Consider the following 17,367-nt stretch of genomic DNA (forward strand, 5'->3'; position numbering starts at 1 on the left):
CGTTACACACTTTCTCTCCAAAAGGCTCGTACGAGATGGGACGCGGCGAGTACGATATCTTCATTTTCACCTTCACATTTCCTTCATGCGTGCACACACAGACAGGCGGCTTCGAATGTACTTAAAAACTCGTTACCGGCTCGTAAAAATTCCGCTTATTTCAACGACGCACGGGGAACACACACCGTGACCCGTACCAATTTGAACTTGAAGTGGTCGAGGCGATTAATTTTGGACCCACGTCCCACGAAACCCAACACATACGAACACATACAGTACAGTGCGTGGGAAATTTCACCATGCACGCCAATAAGGACACGGACACAGACAGACAGACGTAAAAACAAAACAGCAACAAAACCCGAAAAAAGCACCTTTTCCAGTACAGCGAGATTGGCGCACTCTCATCATTAACCGACGACGGCGAACGACACGGTGTGGGACGTTCCCGTTCAGCCAACCGAACCCTCCCATGGGACCAGCTTCCTGTTCCCCCCAGCGTTCGATTGAGCTGTGTGCAGAAGAGATCGTTTTGTTTTGTAATTTGTATCGCTTCAATTCACTCACCAGGATTGCGCGCGGGAGCGAGGAGAAAGCAAACCGGAGCAACGGGGTGACCGTAATGGCAATCGGTGGCAATCGCCAATTGGACGCCGTCATCGTCATGCCGGCCCTATTCGTATCGTTCCGTCCATCAGAGTGGGAACCCAATTTCGCTCTCCGGGGCCGAACATCATCGACCATCGCCGTCTAATGCTGGCGCTACTTACCGATGAAATTGGATTCTGGTTTCGATTTCTCCCTTCCCTCTTTGCCCTTTAATTTCCACCTCATCACCGTTTTGGATACGACAACGACCGTTCCACAACGACCGGTCGGGCGGTGAACAGCGTCTAAATGTCACCGAAATTGGATTATCTAATTCCTGCTAGCGCTGGCAGCCCCTCGTTCCCTCTATCGATGCCGGAGAAGTGCATCGATACTTTTATGCATCTTCGCTTTACTGCATGCAACGGTGCACTGTATAATTCGGTCGACTTTTCCTGCCCTTGTGTAAATGATTTACTGCCCGGGGAGGTCAGTGATACCTGACGGCACGAGCAGGATCACTGTTTTATCCGATTTGTTGCCGATGCCCGGTTTTCGGGTATCAATGAATATAGAAATGCTACGGTGAAATGCAAGCTCCGTAAGGAGCGGAGGTAATTCAATTTTGACTTTGAAATTAATCGCTATTGATCCTTTGGGTTTGGAGCAGCATGGCACAAGGGAGTTAGCATTTACTTTAGCACTTTACCTCTGTTTACGCAGGCGAGGGGGCACCTGTTTGAGATGCATTTTATTTTGACAATATAATAGGAGCATTCACTGCAAGTAACATGAGTTGTACCATTGCTAGTAATGGTTTGTAATTTAAAAAAATATAATACTTGGTGCTTGCATCACACTAGTTTCCTATCGTCAGAATATCAACAGGTATCATCCTAAGTACCTAATCAGTCCGTTGGAACTATTCTACTTAAATGAAACATATGATAGCCTTTCTTATAATCTCCTTTTCGCTTCGTACAATCAGTCTTTTGTGTACAACAATGTTAAATGAAATGATTTCATAGCATTAAGTTTACCAAGAATACCCGAGAAAAGGTAGCTGCAAGCAGAAACTGGTTTACCTTCAAGCCACTCTAAGCGCTTTCCAGTCCTGGTGCTCTTGGAATTGTGCGTCGAGAAGTGAGTTATCATTACATTTGCGATAAAGTGGTGCCTTTTAGTATACGATTACCCGTCAAATAGATCTACCATTGAGCGGTAAAGCTGTGTCAGGGATCATGGAGTGCTCCTTGACGTAAAGTTGAGCCTCCACGTCCTGCTGAGAGAAAATAATTGATCGGCGCACTAAAATAAATAGCGCGCGACATCACTGACCCGGTCTGCATCAAGACGGTCACTGTGCGGTATTAGACCTCGAATCGTAGAACCAACGAGATTGCAACGTCCAGTGACTTTCGAGCCTCAACATGTATATCCCGCTGAAATCGCTACGAACTAGATCGCTATTCGACGTAGAGGAACACCGCACTCGCTTTGGCTCCTCTGATCAGTTTATCGGAATGTGGCGTGTGTTCAACGTTATCTGTGATCGTCATCGTCATGCTTCAAGAGGATCGCGCGGTCCGTTAAATGGTAAATAAATAAATAAAACATAACATTTTAAAGTTGTCTAGTGGACGTGCTGCTGAATGAAGAATATTAATATTCGTAATTTAATTAAAAACAAAACGCAAAATTTTGAAACAGAATAGAAAAAAAGTTTTATAATAGTTCAAAAAGCCGTTACATATGTTGCAAGGTATTCATTTGTTGATTCAAATAGAATGGTCGACAATTTGCATACTTCTACCTCATACCTCGAAAGATAACTATGGAATGATACAAATGACCTTTTTTGCATTCATGATGAATGACTGGGCTGATTATGTGAAATAAACTAAACGACTAGCCATAAGGTTTAAATGTACGTGTTAGAAACTGCCGTTCTAACTCGGAAAAATTGAATAAAATGAATTTCTTAGGTTGGCACCACAGGTGCACCAAAAAATTAGTTTACTTTTATTCTTGCTATTGCTTATTCACTTTTGGATATTTTCTTGTTATTGTCCTCGTTTATGTGATTTCCTTGCCTTTTTATCTCTTTTCGCGCGCACAAAACATCGCCTTGGCTGACAGTCCGTTGGAACCTTATAACAGTTTCCAACAGTACGAATATATTTAATCAATTGTGCGTTATTTCTCTGCTGAACAACTTAAGCGCAGCTGGTTAGACCTTCAAACCCCTCATAGCCATTTATTTTAAGTCTCTTATTAATGAATGGACCAACACTAGAACTACCTTAGAATAAATTGGTAGCCTGTTGTACCTTGTTGCTTCAATTCAAATCTTCAATCCATATCGTCAACATACGTCACTGTTCACAACAAATAAAAAGTACCCCCAATACGCTATCAAGACAATCTGTGCCTTATCAGCCATACCCAATCAGCCACTACCTCAATGTCTCTACAGTAGCGACCCTCCCCTTAGAGTGATAACAAACAACTAGTCAGGTTTGAAATGCTTTGCTTTATTAACCTATAATGTGAAACATCGCTGCTACCGATCGCCAACGCCAAACCTTATCACATCTTAGATAAAGTTCAGAATCCAGCTACGCACGGCCGAGATACGGACAAACACATCTGGGCGGCCGGTAGCGCACGGAATACCCCACGAGGCAACTCCGATGGCATAGTTGTCCAGCACAAGTGCGCCGCCCTCATCGCCCTAACAGAAAAAAACATTCATTTAGTACATACGGTCACTTCATGTACCACACACACTCCTCCTTACCCCACAGATGCCCTGTCCTTCGCGGGTCAGCGTACACAGCGAGGACGGTCCAATGCGCCATCCTTCCGCACCGAGGAAGTTGGCACAGTCGTCATTGTTCAGTGTGTTTACGTTCAAAAATTGCAGCGCGTTGGTGTTTCCTCCGTTGGCCTGAGAAAAAACCCGTACTCGAATCAATTGCAAGCAGCAAAGAATTACATACACCAAACTAAACATACCTGCGAAGCTCCCCAGCCAAAGACACGGGCACGAACGCCCACGCCAATCACATCAGCCGACAGTGGCAGCGGTTGGACCGATTGGGTCAAAATGAACTGCAGTGCCGTCTGGAACAGGGCGACATCATGCTCGAGCGTGTTGACGTTAAAGTTCGGGTGCGTTATGATCTGAATGCCATAGTACGGAATGGCGGCCGTGTTGAGGAAGCGGGATCCTGCCACCGCCATGGTGGCCGTTGCCAGCCGCCCCGACAAGCAGTTGGCCGACGACAGGACGAACCGGTTGCTTAGCAGCGTGCCACCGCACAGATGCTGGTTGATCGAGTTCCGCAGCGAAACCATCCATGGTGCATCTCCGGCCACCGCATCAATGCCACCAACGATGCGCCCGTTCGGTCCAGCTGCAGGGAAAATCAGAAGCCCCAGTTTCACACAGTGTCTTGGAACGTTTGTTTGAACTTACCGATCGCGGAAGCAACCACAAGCAGGGCGCTCAGCACCAACACCACCTGTTGTACGCGAGTCATTCTTGCAGCAGGGAAAGAGCACTAAAGGGCCACTGAAAGGGTGCTGCCCCTGGGAGGCACATTTTATGGGCTGGTATCAGCGATACACCCCCAACCGCTATCGCCTGATTAGCTTAAGCACCATCATCATTGCCTTAGTAGATATCGAGTCCCCGTCGATGACGATTTCGAAGCAAATGAGCTCTGCATAAGTATGCGTGAACCAGTTTAATCGCGTGATATTCGGAGTACATTTCGGCGGGAGATAAGCGGACCTCGTACACACCTATTTTAGTAACCAAAGAAACGAAACGATTCGTGGATTTATTTGTCGTCATGCTTTAATCGCGCTTGCCTTCGCCGGTCCTGTCGCTCGCTCAGTACACTCCCGTGACTGCGCCGATCCAGGCGCGGAACGATGAAACACGCACATACACATCCGGATAGCCGACGGCACAGGGAATGCCCCACGACACGATGCCAACGAGCTCGCCATCCTCAACCAGCGGGCCGCCCGAATCGCCCATGCAAGTGCCCTGCTCGTTGCGGCTGAACGTGCAAAGAATGCTCGGCGTGATGGCACGATTCTGCAGCTTGCGGAACCGCTCCGAGCAATCCTCGTTGCTGATCGTACGCAGCGCCACGTACTGCAGCCGGTCGGCCGGTTTCGGTACGCTCAGCGTGGTCAAACCCCACCCGGATGCGAGCACAGCCCGATTGGCCGGCGTGTACGTGCGGGCCATCTTCACCGGGAACACCGCCGTATTGAAGCTGATCGACCACTTGGTGCGCACGAGCGCGATATCGTTCTGCTGCGTCCACTCGTTGAAGTTCGGGTGCAGTATGAACTGCTCCACGTCGTAGTTGTAGCCACCGCGCGCACTCGTCAGCGCACCGACCACGGCGATCACTTCCGCCGGCTTGCGGCCGGTGAGACAGTGGGCCGCCGTCAGGATCCAGTGGTTGCCGATGATGGCACCGCCGCAGAAGTGCTGGTACGTCGCCGATGTCAGCGACACCTGGTACGGGAACTGGCCCGAAACCGCGTTCAAACCGTTGACAATACGTCCTTCCCAGTCCGCTGTACGAAGCGCTGCGTCTGTCGGAGGAAAAAGCACAATTCCCATTGAATCTCTATTGAATGTTTCACGCTGTTGGTTTCACCCAGCTTTACCTTCTCCACAAGCCACACTGGCAACGCACAGTACTACAAACGCGACCCAACGGTTCATTGTCACTGCTTTATCCTTTCACTTGTGAGCTCAGCCGTTCCCCTAAGGCTGCTGATTGGACGCTGTACTTTGAGACATACCCGGCGACGGTCGTTCAATTTATAGCAAATGGCATGAGCTGCAAAGCATTCCAACATCTATGTCGATATGAAAAGAATGTGATCGCAAAAAACTTTCAACCGCAACAAAAGAGGGATTGACAGTTTACATGGAGGCGCGTAAGGCACGGGCAGATAAGAGCTGACTCCACAGCGCGTCATAACAAGCGCGCCCAGTCAATCCTGTCACGAGACTGACACTCGATTATGATTGATACTATTATCAGTGACGATCGCTACTGGATCGTATCCAGTTTGGTTCGCAAAATGCATTCTCGCTACTCGGTCGGGCAATGCACACGTGCCATTCTATGATTGAATTATCACGAGACAAAAAAATGACAGTATTAGCTGCCAAATATACATTAATTTGTTGTACAAATGATCTTCTTCAGAGCGAATCTTAACACTGAGAAGCTGAAAGAACTCCAAAGAGCAGCCGCGCTATGACTTTTGAAACGTAGCTGGAAACTAAACTTTAATGGCTAAAATGGAACCGACTAAGGTTCTTCCACCTTGCTGTCATAATGCTACAGATATCAACTATTTAACCATTATCAACTTTGGATTAATTGATTCGTTGATTGTTTTTTTTGTTAATAGTTTGTGATTAAAACTGATTTTGTAGTTCGGTTTTGGAATCATTGGCGCATTGATGAATTGATGCAAGAACTGTACTGAATGCAAGAACTGTTCTCATGTTTTGGAATTCCGACTGATAAAATTGTTATTATGTTGAAGTTATGTTGAAACTATGTTGCATCCATGTGGAAATAATGTTTCAACTATCTTGAGATTAGGTTGAAAACTAGCTTGGAGTATGTGCTTGCATTGGTTTTTACAACTGTGTTTCAATGCTTTGTGATTAACTTATGATAAAGTTGTGAATACTATATATTTAGTAGTCTTTATTGTCGTTGTTAGAATCGGGGAATCATCGTCAATGCTACCAAATAAATCATTTTTTTTTCAAGTTTATCAGAAGGTTGAATTGATCCATGGCTTTTTTGTTGTTTTTACGTGTTTTATAATTTCAACTTGTTCTCGTTCTTCATATCAAGTTGCGCAGTTTTGAGTACAACTTAAATTGCCCCAGTAACAGGGTTAGCAAAATAATTGTTGGAATATCTAATAACTTCAGGATGCGCGCAAATGGTTTTTAAAGACAATCAAGACATCAAGACAAATTGGTTCCTGGAGCTTTTACATAGCCCGTACTGGTACTGAATCTGATTCCAGCTCTTAAGGCTGAGGGACACTGTCCGTACTCGCTAGTGTAATTTGGATTTTCACTAGCGCATCTGCCGGCGGCTGGCGGAAGCTGGTCATCGAGGGAATGGTCATGCCGGATCTCAAAATTAAGTAGTTTTTCCATCGTTTTTTGTCGTGAAATTGCATGCAATACACGCAGGACATGTGCATCTACCTTTTACGAAACGTTTTTCATCCGAATTAAGTACAAAACATGGAAAAATAACATACTTTCTGAAGCGGCTCCAAATTGTTTGGCAAAATGCTTCGGTGAGCCGCCGCCAGATGCGCAAGTGAAAATGGAAATTACACTAGCGAGTACGGACAATATCCCCCGGCCTTTAGAGTTGGGTTTAAACCTACACTACAGGCCCTGGAACAGATCATGACACCATTGCTAACTTAGAACTGCCCCCAAAACCATGCTCTCTGAAACTTCTGCCATTTTTATTTTGGCTTAAAACAGGACCTGTATTTCAAAACTAGGCCGGCATTGCGTTTTCCATAACCAAAGCGGTTGTATTGTATGGATGTAAATTAAAAGCATTCAAGCTACCGCTACGCTGAAAATAATGCCTTTCAATTTCGTCTTCAAATCAAGTCATTTTTAGACAGGTATCTATTTCACCCCGTCTTTCCCTACCATCACTTAGCTGTAATACAAACATGCCATGCAGTGCCTAACATTAGGCGCAACTGAAACCATACATGTTGTTGCGACTTCACTAACTTCATTGCCTTAAATTTGCTCATAAATAGGTAACAAACATGAATCAACATTTTATAGTTTGATAGTGCATTCGACGTTCCATTTCGACGTTAAATCAGGCTAGAAGGAAGGAAACATGAAGTGTCATGTTATGCATGAACTGTGACTGTTTGAGTTTCAACAAACGCTCCCAAAAAGCAAACAAAACTATTTATGTTTAATTTTTTATTTTATATTACATTAAGTACACTCATTTCCTCCTTCTTGCTTAAGTTCTAATATTACGCCTGCGCCTTAAATGAGAGTGTGCGCAAGGATCCAGCCACGGTGCGACGAGATGCGTGCGTAAACGTCCGGATAGCCCTCACCGCACGGAATGCCCCACGAAACGATGCCGTGCAGTTCGGCACCGTGGATCAGTGGACTGCCCGCATCTCCGAGGCACGTGCCCTGGCCGACCGGGCTGCTGCTGCACATGGTCGAATCGTAGATCCGTGCATCGTACGGTGCAGCGAACCGTGCGCGGCATTCCAGCTGCGAGATCACGTTTACCGCAATGTACTGCAAGTTGTCCGGGAACTGGGGGTTGGAGAACTGTGAAGCACAAACACAAAAGTGAAGATTTGTGGTTAGCGTCACACCGTATTGCGAGCTCTCTGTTGTAGCCGTTGTGCTTTACTTACCTCGGTACGACCCCAGCCGGACACAAGGGCTCCGTAGGCCACGTTAATGTTGTACGAGCCAAGCTGCACACCCTGCACGGCATCACTCAGCACCATCTGCTGTGCCACACGAGCCACCGCAACGTCGTTGGCCAGCGTGGCCGATGCAAAGTTGGGATGGATGACGATGCGTCGCAGGCCGAGATTGAAGCCACCCTGGCTCAGCCGGTAGGCTCCCACCACGACGCGCGTGTCCGCAGTCGAACGGCCAAACAGGCACGAAGCGGCCGTAATGACCCACTGCTGGTTCAGCACGGCACCGCCACATATATGCATACCGTCCAGCGTGCGGAACGAGGCCTGATACGGGAAGTCTCCATCACGTGCGTAAGTGCCACCGACGATCCGACCCTTCCACTGCTGGTAGAGCGGATCCGAAGTGGCCGACTCACCACTGACGGCCACTGCCAGGAAGCAGGCGATTAGTGCAACAGCTGCTTTGCGATACATTTTGCGGACGCACACGTTCCCACGATACTAACAAACCGACGATCGAACTAGCAATTGTTCTTCAGTGACATGTGGTCGAGGATTTTTATACCAAAAAAGCCAAAGGAAGTGGATGGTCGACGGCTTATCGCAGATACTAATGGTGGGCAACGGTGGCCGCACCAATAGCCAGCCATTTGGAATTAGACAGATCAGCTCGATAACGTCTTCTACTCAGCTCGTTTTATCGCTCCTCCTCGCAAACTGATGAATGTAAACCAAACTTTATCACCCATTCCCAATGCATCGCGAATGTTACGCTCGAAAATTCTCGTCTCACCCTTGCCGACATTCCTACATCGTTACATTTTAACCCTCTAAAGCGCATTTACGAGCAAGATAGTCGACAGCTCCTCGCCACAACACGCCACGAGCGTCGTGGATGCAGGTGTTCATTACGGATTAATCAATGCAATTAGCAACCGTGTCTAATCTTTTGGCTTTCAATTAAGCTTATCATGCGAACGATTGCAAAAGTGTTGCAAAAAAAACGAGCCAAAAAAAGGATTATCAATACAGCAAGCTCATTCGACATCAAAGAAAAACACCAACACTCGGCACAGACGATTAGATAATCAATCACCGAGCCGCAAACATTCACATCATGTCTGGGAGTTATTTTTAGAGAAAGTTTACAATTGGCAGAATCGTATTCAATCTGCCTCCTCGTGGATGGTGACTGCGCGTAATAGATAAGTACTTACAATTATGTATGTATTGATTACTGGCACACTTTAGCTCCGACAGAGTAAACAAAATGCTACCATTTTGTAATGTGTTCATCGATATCATGCAGTATCGAAAATGGTCAACTAATTCAACAGCCGAATGGAATTGTTATCAATTGATGAGTGCTGTGATACATATAATTTGAACACGTTGTTGACCCGTCGTTTATATCGTTATCAATCGCGAGCAGCGGGTGTTTTTAATTAACAGTATTAAAATTAATACATGTTTGTATGATATCACCTGTTTTATTATTTTCGGACAATATATATTTTTAATAGGAAATATCAGAAATAAAACATAAGCATTACGTTTACAGTGTATGCGTTAAGTTTTGGTCTGTAAGGCACAAATGATGACAATGTGCATCAGTATTTGCCTCTAACGTACGAATTATTGACAACCAACATTGAATCTATTCATCATTATAAAAACTCATTATAAATGCATAAAGGCCGGGAGACATTGTCCATACTCGCTAGTATAATTTTTGTGAACGCATACGCCATCCAGTGGCAGCGGTTGAAAGCTCGAGGCTGGTATAATTTATCTATCAAAAAGTGTGTTGGGTCGAGAAGGTTATAATTTTACCCTATTTTTAAATAATATACATAATTTAAGAATATACAGTCTAACAAACTCCACACAACATTTAAAACAATGTTGAGCATTGGTAGTAGAAAAACTTTGCTACAAATATTGATGACAAAGAGGCAAAAATTTGCGACTTAAATGCACATTCAGCTGTGATGAATAATTTTTAACAATAAAAATACGGTAATAATTTTACCGAAGCTTAAATGCGTTGACCAACACAACATCACAGTTCTTTTGGAATCGTACAAACCTAAGCAACGTTGCTACCAGAATCAAGATGGCGCTACAGCGCTAAACAACGTTTCTTTATCGCCATTTAGGCGTGAAGCTAACAGTTACACTAAAAGAAGGTTCACTTCATCGGTTAATATTTTGTTGTGTTATGTTCAAAACGTTCCGTATGTCCTGTATAGCTGATTATGTTCAAAATCATATTATTTCTCGTAAATTAAATAAGGATATAAAATCGAAAAAAGAAAAAAAGAAAGTAGCAATAGAAACACTATCAATTAATAACTAAGAACACAAAACAGACTAGATAACAAATAAATTCCTTATTACACCGTAATTTAAAATGTATATCTTCAAAAATATATTCGACTTTTAAAACTGTAATAATATAGCTTGAAAAGTTCTGCTAGGTACCGTTTTTTTACCTATTTTTGACGGTGTTTATATCATCCCCAGTGGACAGCTATTTACCCATGAATTATCAAAATAAATCTTAATCTTAAATTATTATACCTATCTTAAATTATTTTTTAACCTAATTCACCCTAAACCTAAAGTTATGTTGGGATGATTTCACGTACTGCCCTGTATCTAGAAAGCCTACATTTTTCTATTAGCATCACCTTTATTGTTTGGCGATGTACCCTCGCACATGTTCCCTAAACCGGACAACCGTAAAGTACTGCTGGTTGGATGATTTGCTTGAAGACAGCTCACTTGTTTTGAAAGGAAAGTCTGGACCTACCCGATATCAGTGGGTTTAAGCTCATTAAGAGAGTTTGACAATCTATCCGTGGGACAGCATCTTGCTATCCAACGTGAGGCACACTCTGCTAGTCCATTCGATCAGAAGACCGTTTACCTCCCAGTTGTTGCTGTTAATGTCTTGGAACTTTAAATATTTTGTCGTTTGTTGGGACATCGTTAAAGATTTTGTAAATGGAAGAGATGAAGTGTAATGCCAGCTCCATTGGTACAGCACACAGTAGAATACTTACTGTCGAAGATGCGTAGATACCTTTATCAGTAGTATGCCTGTTAAAATATATCCTTTTTCCGATAAATCGATAGTTGATAGAGAGACAGTGGCGAGGAAGAAATGAAGGATATGTGCTGGATCGATTTCACTCACAAATAATCCTGCAGCAAACAAATCGCACAATGATGAATGGTTCTTTCTCTATGCCAAATTGTCACCATACACGTTGCATTTTCAAAAGTAAAAACTCTTTTAATTATCCTATCCAATCAGTGCCAAATTCATATCATCACAATCACACGGGTTTTTTGGCTTCTACCAAGCGACGATCGCTTAGACAGCGTTGGCATTGATCCAGCCGACGAAGGACGAGACGCGAGCGAACACGTCGGGCATGCCGAGACCGCACGGGATACCCCACGAGACAATACCGTGGAGGGCACCGCCCTGCACCAGCGGGCCGCCGGAGTCACCCATGCACATGCCCTGGCCGGACGGGCTCAGCGTACAGACGGTCGAGTCGAAGACGCGGCCAGCGTTGGCTGCGGTGTGACGGTTGCGGCAGTCAGCCAGCGTGATGATCTGGGTGTTCAGGAACTGGAGATGGTTCGGGATACCGATGTTGGCCTGTTGGTCATTCAAAAGAACAAAAAGTAAGTTACCATTACAGATCTTCACCAGCGAGCCATCCAAGCCCAAGAACTGTCGAACTTACTCCAAGCTGACCCCAGCCGGAAGCGACGGCTCCACCACCGGTGACGAAGTTCGTTCCGAGGGCGATCGGCTGCACGGCGGCAGTGTACGTGATGAAGGTGGCGGTCTGCACCAGCGACACATCGTTGGCCAGCGTGTTGGCGTTGTAGCTCGGATGGTTGACGATGCGGGCAGTGCTGTGCGCAATGCCGCCACCGTTCAGGAAGATAGCACCGACCACCGAGATGGTGTTGGCGGTGGTACGGCCAATCGTGCAGTGAGCAGCCGACAGCACGTAGCGGTTGTTAATGATCGAGCCACCGCAGAAGTGCGAGTTGCCGGAGGAGCGCAGCGACACCTGGTACGGGAACTGGTTCGTTCCAGCGTTCTGGCCACCAACGATACGGCCGGCCCATTCGTAGTACTCGGGCGACAGTACTGTTTGGGGAGAAGAGGAACGTTGATGAGGACATCCATACACTTCGTAGGAGGCGATCTTTTCCTACTTCAAACACATAGAACACTACTACGTACCGTTGCCGAGGGCCGTTGCGGCCAGACAGATGGTCAGCAGAACGCTAAGACGGAACATTTTGCAGAGACGGTTAGACGACGGATGGTCTTCCCGATAGCCGAGCGTGGTCATTTTATATGGCGGCACCCGATGGTTACGACACCCAACAACAAAAAAAAAACCCCTGATCGACGCGAGCCGCGTCACGCTGCCTGATAATCTACGCGATAGTGAAACGTCCGAGGATTTTGGAAAGTGTGTGTTTGGATTTGATTTATTGTGCTTCAAATTATCAGGCCCAGCGTGATAAGGATAAAATGGCGATAAGGGCAATCGTAAGGGAAGTCTCATTTTGCAATAATTAAGCGTTCAAATATAACGATCAGTTGGTAAAAAGTAAAGAAAATGTTTACACTTGTGTTCTGTTTGTACTGTTCGTTGTAGCTCCATTTCTTTTTTTTTTCTTGCTCCAATTTTTCCACCCACATCCGCCAGTAATCAATTCTAGCCCACCGTCAAACCGACAAACGCCATCCTGAGACAAACGATATCACACTCCAGATAATAACCCATTTATAGATATCAATTACGGGAATAACCAGACCAGGAGGTGTACATGTCGGTTACATCGCTCGTGGCTCGTGGCTAGACCTTGTCAATGAACCGTGGCTCAATTACGCGCAACGTCACGGCCTCTGCCAAACCGCTTGTTAGCTGTTCAAACTAAGGCCAGCTGCGATCGTCATCAAATCAATCTCAGTAAGTTTTACCAACCCGACAACGACACAGTCGTCGCAAGAGCGTTGGCCAACCTTCAACGTCTGGCCACGAGTTATTCATACTGCTAATCAAGAAAAACAGCGCCATTAATGCCCGCTGCGGTACAGAGTGCACTCCAAAATATTCAACCTGGAACGCAAAATTTTGCAAACAATACAAGGATTATTAACCCCCAAACTCTGGCGCAAAAACGGTTTATCGGGGTGTAAAGCTACCGTACGTAACGATACAGTTGGATGACTGAAATTGGATTTCCCTGTGTCATAATCGGGAAGCGATAAAGCAAACAGCTACAAGTAGCTGCACAACCCGATTAGCGATATACTACTGTTTGGTGTATTATCAATACGAACGGAGCTGCATGATTGTGATTTTTATTGTACGAAAGTTGGATTTCCAATTGTTCTTCCATACTTCAGTTGGTTTCGGTAGTGTAAGGCTTATTTTTAGCTTGTAGTCGTAAATCGTTTGAGATAGCTGTCCACCAAGCAATATTTGTTTTTATTTACGTACATTCCCATGTAGTCGTAAATCGTTTGAGATAACTGTCCACCAATCAATCTTTGTTTTTATTTACGTACATTCCCATGTAACATTTCATAACGGTCTCGTTTGACGTGTTGTATTGGGAAAATCCACGAGGATTCTAATATTGATTATGCTTGATCTGCAAATGTGATGATATTTTGAGAAATACGAGATTACTTTCAAGCTTAATAATTGCATTTATTTGCGGAAACTAATTCCTTTCGTTACATTCAGAACCATGGCAATCATATATGATAGCCAGTTATGTTTCCTGGGGTGCCATGGCTATCATATATGATAGCCTGGAATAATTGACTTTTAATCCTAATATCTTGAAACAGATAGGGTGTATTATCATGAAATTTTGCAAAAAGATCAACAAAATGCTAAATAACTTTATGATGTATGTGATTTTCGACAATGTTTTGTTCTTTCCTTTTTTTATAGAATAATTCATTGATGCCCATAAATGGTTGAAAATCGAGAATATAAATGCAAAATAACAATTCCTTCGTTCAATATAGTGCAGCTACACATATTTAAGTTATTTTGTGAGTTTTCAAACCGTATAATGTACAGCAGATATTAGTTAAAATATTCTCTAAATGTAAACATACGTTCTTTACACGAGCGCTTTTCAACAAAGCGTCCTGTTGAAAACAAATCTATATATATAGCTTTAAACAGTTGTTTTCCTCTTATTCGCTATAGCTACAAGAGGGTATACTAAAGAAGAACTTTAAACTGAAGACTGCTGAATTTATTTATTTATTTACGATGTTTTTAACTATAATTGAAACTCGATAGACTAAAGCTAAAGCTAAATTTTATTAGTACAACAATGTATGTACGGAAGTAGGAGATCATTGAACTTGATTGTAGTACAGTTTCTACTAAATGAAGAAATAATCACTATAAAAAAACTAAAAAAAGTGTCAAATTAAATTTAAAAAACAACATATAAGAATCGAACAAGAAGACCATTAAACTTGATATTCGAATAAATATGCAGTCTGCATGCAACACGTAAAAAACCTAAACTACATCCTACCAACAATATATTCAAAATAAGTTCTTAAAATTATAATATTTAAGGAAAATTATTGATAAAGACTGTACTAACTGTTGAATTATTGATGAAGAGTGTTGAATTTTAAGTGAACCAAACAACTTCATAAACTCTTTTACATGAATACACCTCTTGAAGAAAACTTTTTGAAAGACACCTCATCTCACCCATCAAAACAAACTTTTCCCTTTGTTCCTTCTAAAACTGCACACGTGCAAGTTTTCTATCACCCCCCTCTCCCCTGCACAAGACGCAACCTAAACTTAATCCATTGCATTTCCCGAATTGTTGCTTTCCCGAACAGCTACCCCGAAAAAAAACGCCTGTATGTTCTGTGTGTCAAAAACAAAAACGGGTCAAATCAATCGTACCATCCGCCATTCCCACCACCATTACCAGGCCTTTGCTTTCCCCTTTGCTGGGCATGTGCGCTCACACATTGGGACACCGTGCTTGCCGTGCCCATTTCCTATCGATCTAACAACTTAACCCAGCGTTGAGCTGGGCACGGATTCCGGGATTCGAGTGTTTTGGGAAGCCGTTGGGTACCGAGACACTTGCGTTCCAGCGTGCCACCAGTATGGACGCGTACGAAGCAACCGGTTCGAGTGAAGATCCCGAGGTCCGGCAGGCATTTTCCGACAGCATTCTTCACATACTAAGGCCTCTTTCGGTGATGGAGCTGCCCGGGATCGGTTCCCGCCGTGATAACGGTTGCGATGCTACAGACAGTGCCCTATCGGAACCATTTTCTGATCTGGACGATTCCTACATCCTGCTGGATCAGCGCAAAAAGGTAAGCGTAATGAGTTCCTGTACGCATCTTTATAATCTAATTGCTTGCCGTTTACTCTAGCCAGTGGGGAAGGATGAAGGCGACGATATGATGCTGCTGAATCAGTTCACCTCCGAGTTCCGGGAGGTTTACGATCAGCTAATCGCAGAAATTGACCACGAGCAAGAGGAACCAATTCTACCCCCGGACAGTGAGCCAGACCTACCCTTCAGCGCCGAGATGCCGTTTGAGGATGCCGGTGGCTTCAGTCCACCCTTTCAGAGCTTCATCGATGAGATGCTGCTCAAATGTGACCTGAAGTACCATCTGGACGAGAGGAAGCGGCAGCGCGATCAGCATCGCCGCAAGCAACGGCGGGTACGCAAAGCGCCACCGCCAGCTGCACCGAAGGACGCCCTGGAGCCGGCCGAACGTGACTCCCTGTCCGGGGTGTGGCGTATGCTCGATGCCGTGTCCGAACCGAACGGTTTCCCCATCACCGAGGGCCAGTACGATCTGTACGAGGACGAGCGGTTCGAGTGGTTGCTGCGCGAGCGGATGCCCTGGCACCGGTTGGAAGTGTCGCGCAAGAAGTGCGAACAGTGGCTGAAGATAGGCCCGAGCAGGGCCAAGCAGGCACAGGACGAGAAACGATCCCGCCAATCCCATCGATCAGCGGGCAGGCGGTGAGGTGGGGTGAAAGGACGGTGACAGCATTGATAAAAGTCAGTATTCAACATCCACATGTGCCATGGCGTGTCTGTGTGAAACGATATGACTGAAGACCGGTTCCGGATCGATCCATTCAACATGCAGCACTGCTTTCTATTCGGTATCTAAATCGGATTCCATCTGCTTACGAGTTCCGAGAAGCTGCACAATAGGAGAAAAGTGCACCAACAACAACTGCAAAAGAAAACACGATGCACTTTGCCACAAGTCAACCCGGATGTACTCTTAAAGGATTATAATAAAAGAAAATGTACCGTATTTCAATAGCTGGTTGGCGATGATGTGCTGCATGGATTGATAATAATTCGAACGAAAGGAAGCATACCCCGGTGCGATAAATTTGCGTTATGCGTTATCCATGTAGCATCTACTCAAAGGATTCTGTATTGAAACCAAGAACCAAGAACCAATGCACAGTGAAAATAGACCAGGATGAAAGTCACTTCATGTCATTTAAAATGAGTGATTTAGAAAATAATTTCATATTTAAGGGATTAATGGCAAACATATAACAACAAAACTTTAAAAAGGCTAATGTATGTCTTTTACACGATGAAAACTATAGATTTTAATACATTCATGTTTTTCCTAGTACTACACATTGCAACAATGACTTGTTTTAAAGCTTGAGTCCAAAAATCAAGAAGCTTTTTTCGCAACCTTAGAAGTTACTCCATATTTAGTAATTATCAGTTTGTAAGATGTATAGGCTGGATAAGTAAGTAAGTAAGTAAGTAAGATGTATAGGCAATAGTACTTCTTCCAGGTCAAATTAAAAAGCATTATGATGAAATATCAGCGTGATGTAGAATAGCTTCTTGCACGCGGTGAAAAACAATGTTTACATTCAAAACGGACTTGGAAAATCCTGAATTTCATAATAGAGAACAAAGTTAATTTAAATAGCAGACATTTGAATTATGAACTTTAAGAACTGCATGTTTATAAGACGGTGAAGATACATTAGAGCAAATTTAGTAAGTAAGAATAAGATTATAAGTCTTCTTCTTCTTTTATTTGGCGTAGCGTCCTACACGGACATGCCGACCTATACAGGCTTTCGAGACTAAATTCATTACCACGCAGCCGGATAGTCAATCCTTGCTACGAGGGGACGGTCCACTCTA

The 17,367-nt window shown here is 44.3% G+C and overlaps 6 protein-coding genes across 6 annotated transcripts in view; 1 reads left to right on the forward strand and 5 right to left on the reverse strand.

Annotated features, from left to right (window-relative positions):
• The window catches only part of LOC120955150 (1-acylglycerol-3-phosphate O-acyltransferase Pnpla3-like), a 209,451-nt gene that overhangs the window by 145,141 nt on the left and 46,943 nt on the right, over positions 1–17,367 (reverse strand). The gene's annotated exons all lie outside the window — the stretch shown is intronic.
• LOC120956844 (mRNA (2'-O-methyladenosine-N(6)-)-methyltransferase) overlaps positions 1–17,367 on the reverse strand; it is a 218,602-nt gene that overhangs the window by 94,060 nt on the left and 107,175 nt on the right. The window lies entirely within an intron of this gene.
• LOC120958381 (chymotrypsin-2-like) lies at positions 3,102–4,184 on the reverse strand. The gene is made up of 4 exons (XM_040381139.2): positions 4,070–4,184; positions 3,607–4,007; positions 3,389–3,538; positions 3,102–3,322 (listed from the first exon to the last, which is right to left on the reverse strand). Exons 1-4 carry the CDS (start codon positions 4,131–4,133, stop codon positions 3,185–3,187), a joined length of 753 nt encoding a protein of 250 aa, XP_040237073.1. The 5' UTR covers positions 4,134–4,184; the 3' UTR covers positions 3,102–3,184.
• Positions 4,402–12,503, reverse strand: LOC120956301 (serine protease 53-like). Its single transcript, XM_040377683.2, has 6 exons — positions 12,377–12,503; positions 11,865–12,280; positions 11,489–11,776; positions 8,086–8,601; positions 7,771–7,996; positions 4,402–5,211 (listed from the first exon to the last, which is right to left on the reverse strand). Exons 1-6 carry the CDS (start codon positions 12,486–12,488, stop codon positions 4,490–4,492), a joined length of 2,280 nt encoding a protein of 759 aa, XP_040233617.2. The 5' UTR covers positions 12,489–12,503; the 3' UTR covers positions 4,402–4,489.
• LOC120958380 (chymotrypsin-2-like) lies at positions 7,611–8,648 on the reverse strand. Its single transcript, XM_040381138.2, has 2 exons — positions 8,086–8,648; positions 7,611–7,996 (listed from the first exon to the last, which is right to left on the reverse strand). Exons 1-2 carry the CDS (start codon positions 8,572–8,574, stop codon positions 7,697–7,699), a joined length of 789 nt encoding a protein of 262 aa, XP_040237072.1. The 5' UTR covers positions 8,575–8,648; the 3' UTR covers positions 7,611–7,696.
• On the forward strand, positions 14,844–16,624 carry LOC120957838 (uncharacterized). The gene is made up of 2 exons (XM_040380227.2): positions 14,844–15,529; positions 15,590–16,624. Exons 1-2 carry the CDS (start codon positions 15,314–15,316, stop codon positions 16,196–16,198), a joined length of 825 nt encoding a protein of 274 aa, XP_040236161.2. The 5' UTR covers positions 14,844–15,313; the 3' UTR covers positions 16,199–16,624.

This window comes from Anopheles coluzzii, chromosome 3, assembly GCF_943734685.1.
Source record: "Anopheles coluzzii chromosome 3, AcolN3, whole genome shotgun sequence".
Taxonomy (NCBI): Eukaryota; Metazoa; Arthropoda; class Insecta; order Diptera; family Culicidae; genus Anopheles; species Anopheles coluzzii.

Bases quoted from the DNA above. Each gene is read 5' to 3' on its own strand.
- LOC120958381 (XM_040381139.2), bottom strand. From the start codon at position 4,133: ATGACTCGCGTACAACAGGTGGTGTTGGTGCTGAGCGCCCTGCTTGTG. The intron at 4,008-4,069 runs GTAAGTTCAAAC...TTTTCCCTGCAG, and splicing joins TGTGGTTGCTTCCGCGATCG to CTGGACCGAACGGGCGCATC. The intron at 3,323-3,388 runs GTAAGGAGGAGT...TTTTTCTGTTAG, and splicing joins AAGGACAGGGCATCTGTGGG to GGCGATGAGGGCGGCGCACT.
- LOC120958380 (XM_040381138.2), bottom strand. From the start codon at position 8,574: ATGTATCGCAAAGCAGCTGTTGCACTAATCGCCTGCTTCCTGGCAGTG. The intron at 7,997-8,085 runs GTAAGTAAAGCA...TGTGCTTCACAG, and splicing joins CCGGCTGGGGTCGTACCGAG to TTCTCCAACCCCCAGTTCCC.
- LOC120956301 (XM_040377683.2), bottom strand. From the start codon at position 12,488: ATGACCACGCTCGGCTATCGGGAAGACCATCCGTCGTCTAACCGTCTC. The intron at 8,602-11,488 runs GTCTAAGCGATC...TCGGTTTGTTAG, and splicing joins GCTGGATCAATGCCAACGCT to TATCGTGGGAACGTGTGCGT. The intron at 5,212-7,770 runs GTGAGGGCTATC...TTCCTCCGACAG, and splicing joins TTCGTGGGGCATTCCGTGCG to ACGCAGCGCTTCGTACAGCG.
- LOC120957838 (XM_040380227.2), top strand. From the start codon at position 15,314: ATGGACGCGTACGAAGCAACCGGTTCGAGTGAAGATCCCGAGGTCCGG. The intron at 15,530-15,589 runs GTAAGCGTAATG...CGTTTACTCTAG, and splicing joins TGCTGGATCAGCGCAAAAAG to CCAGTGGGGAAGGATGAAGG.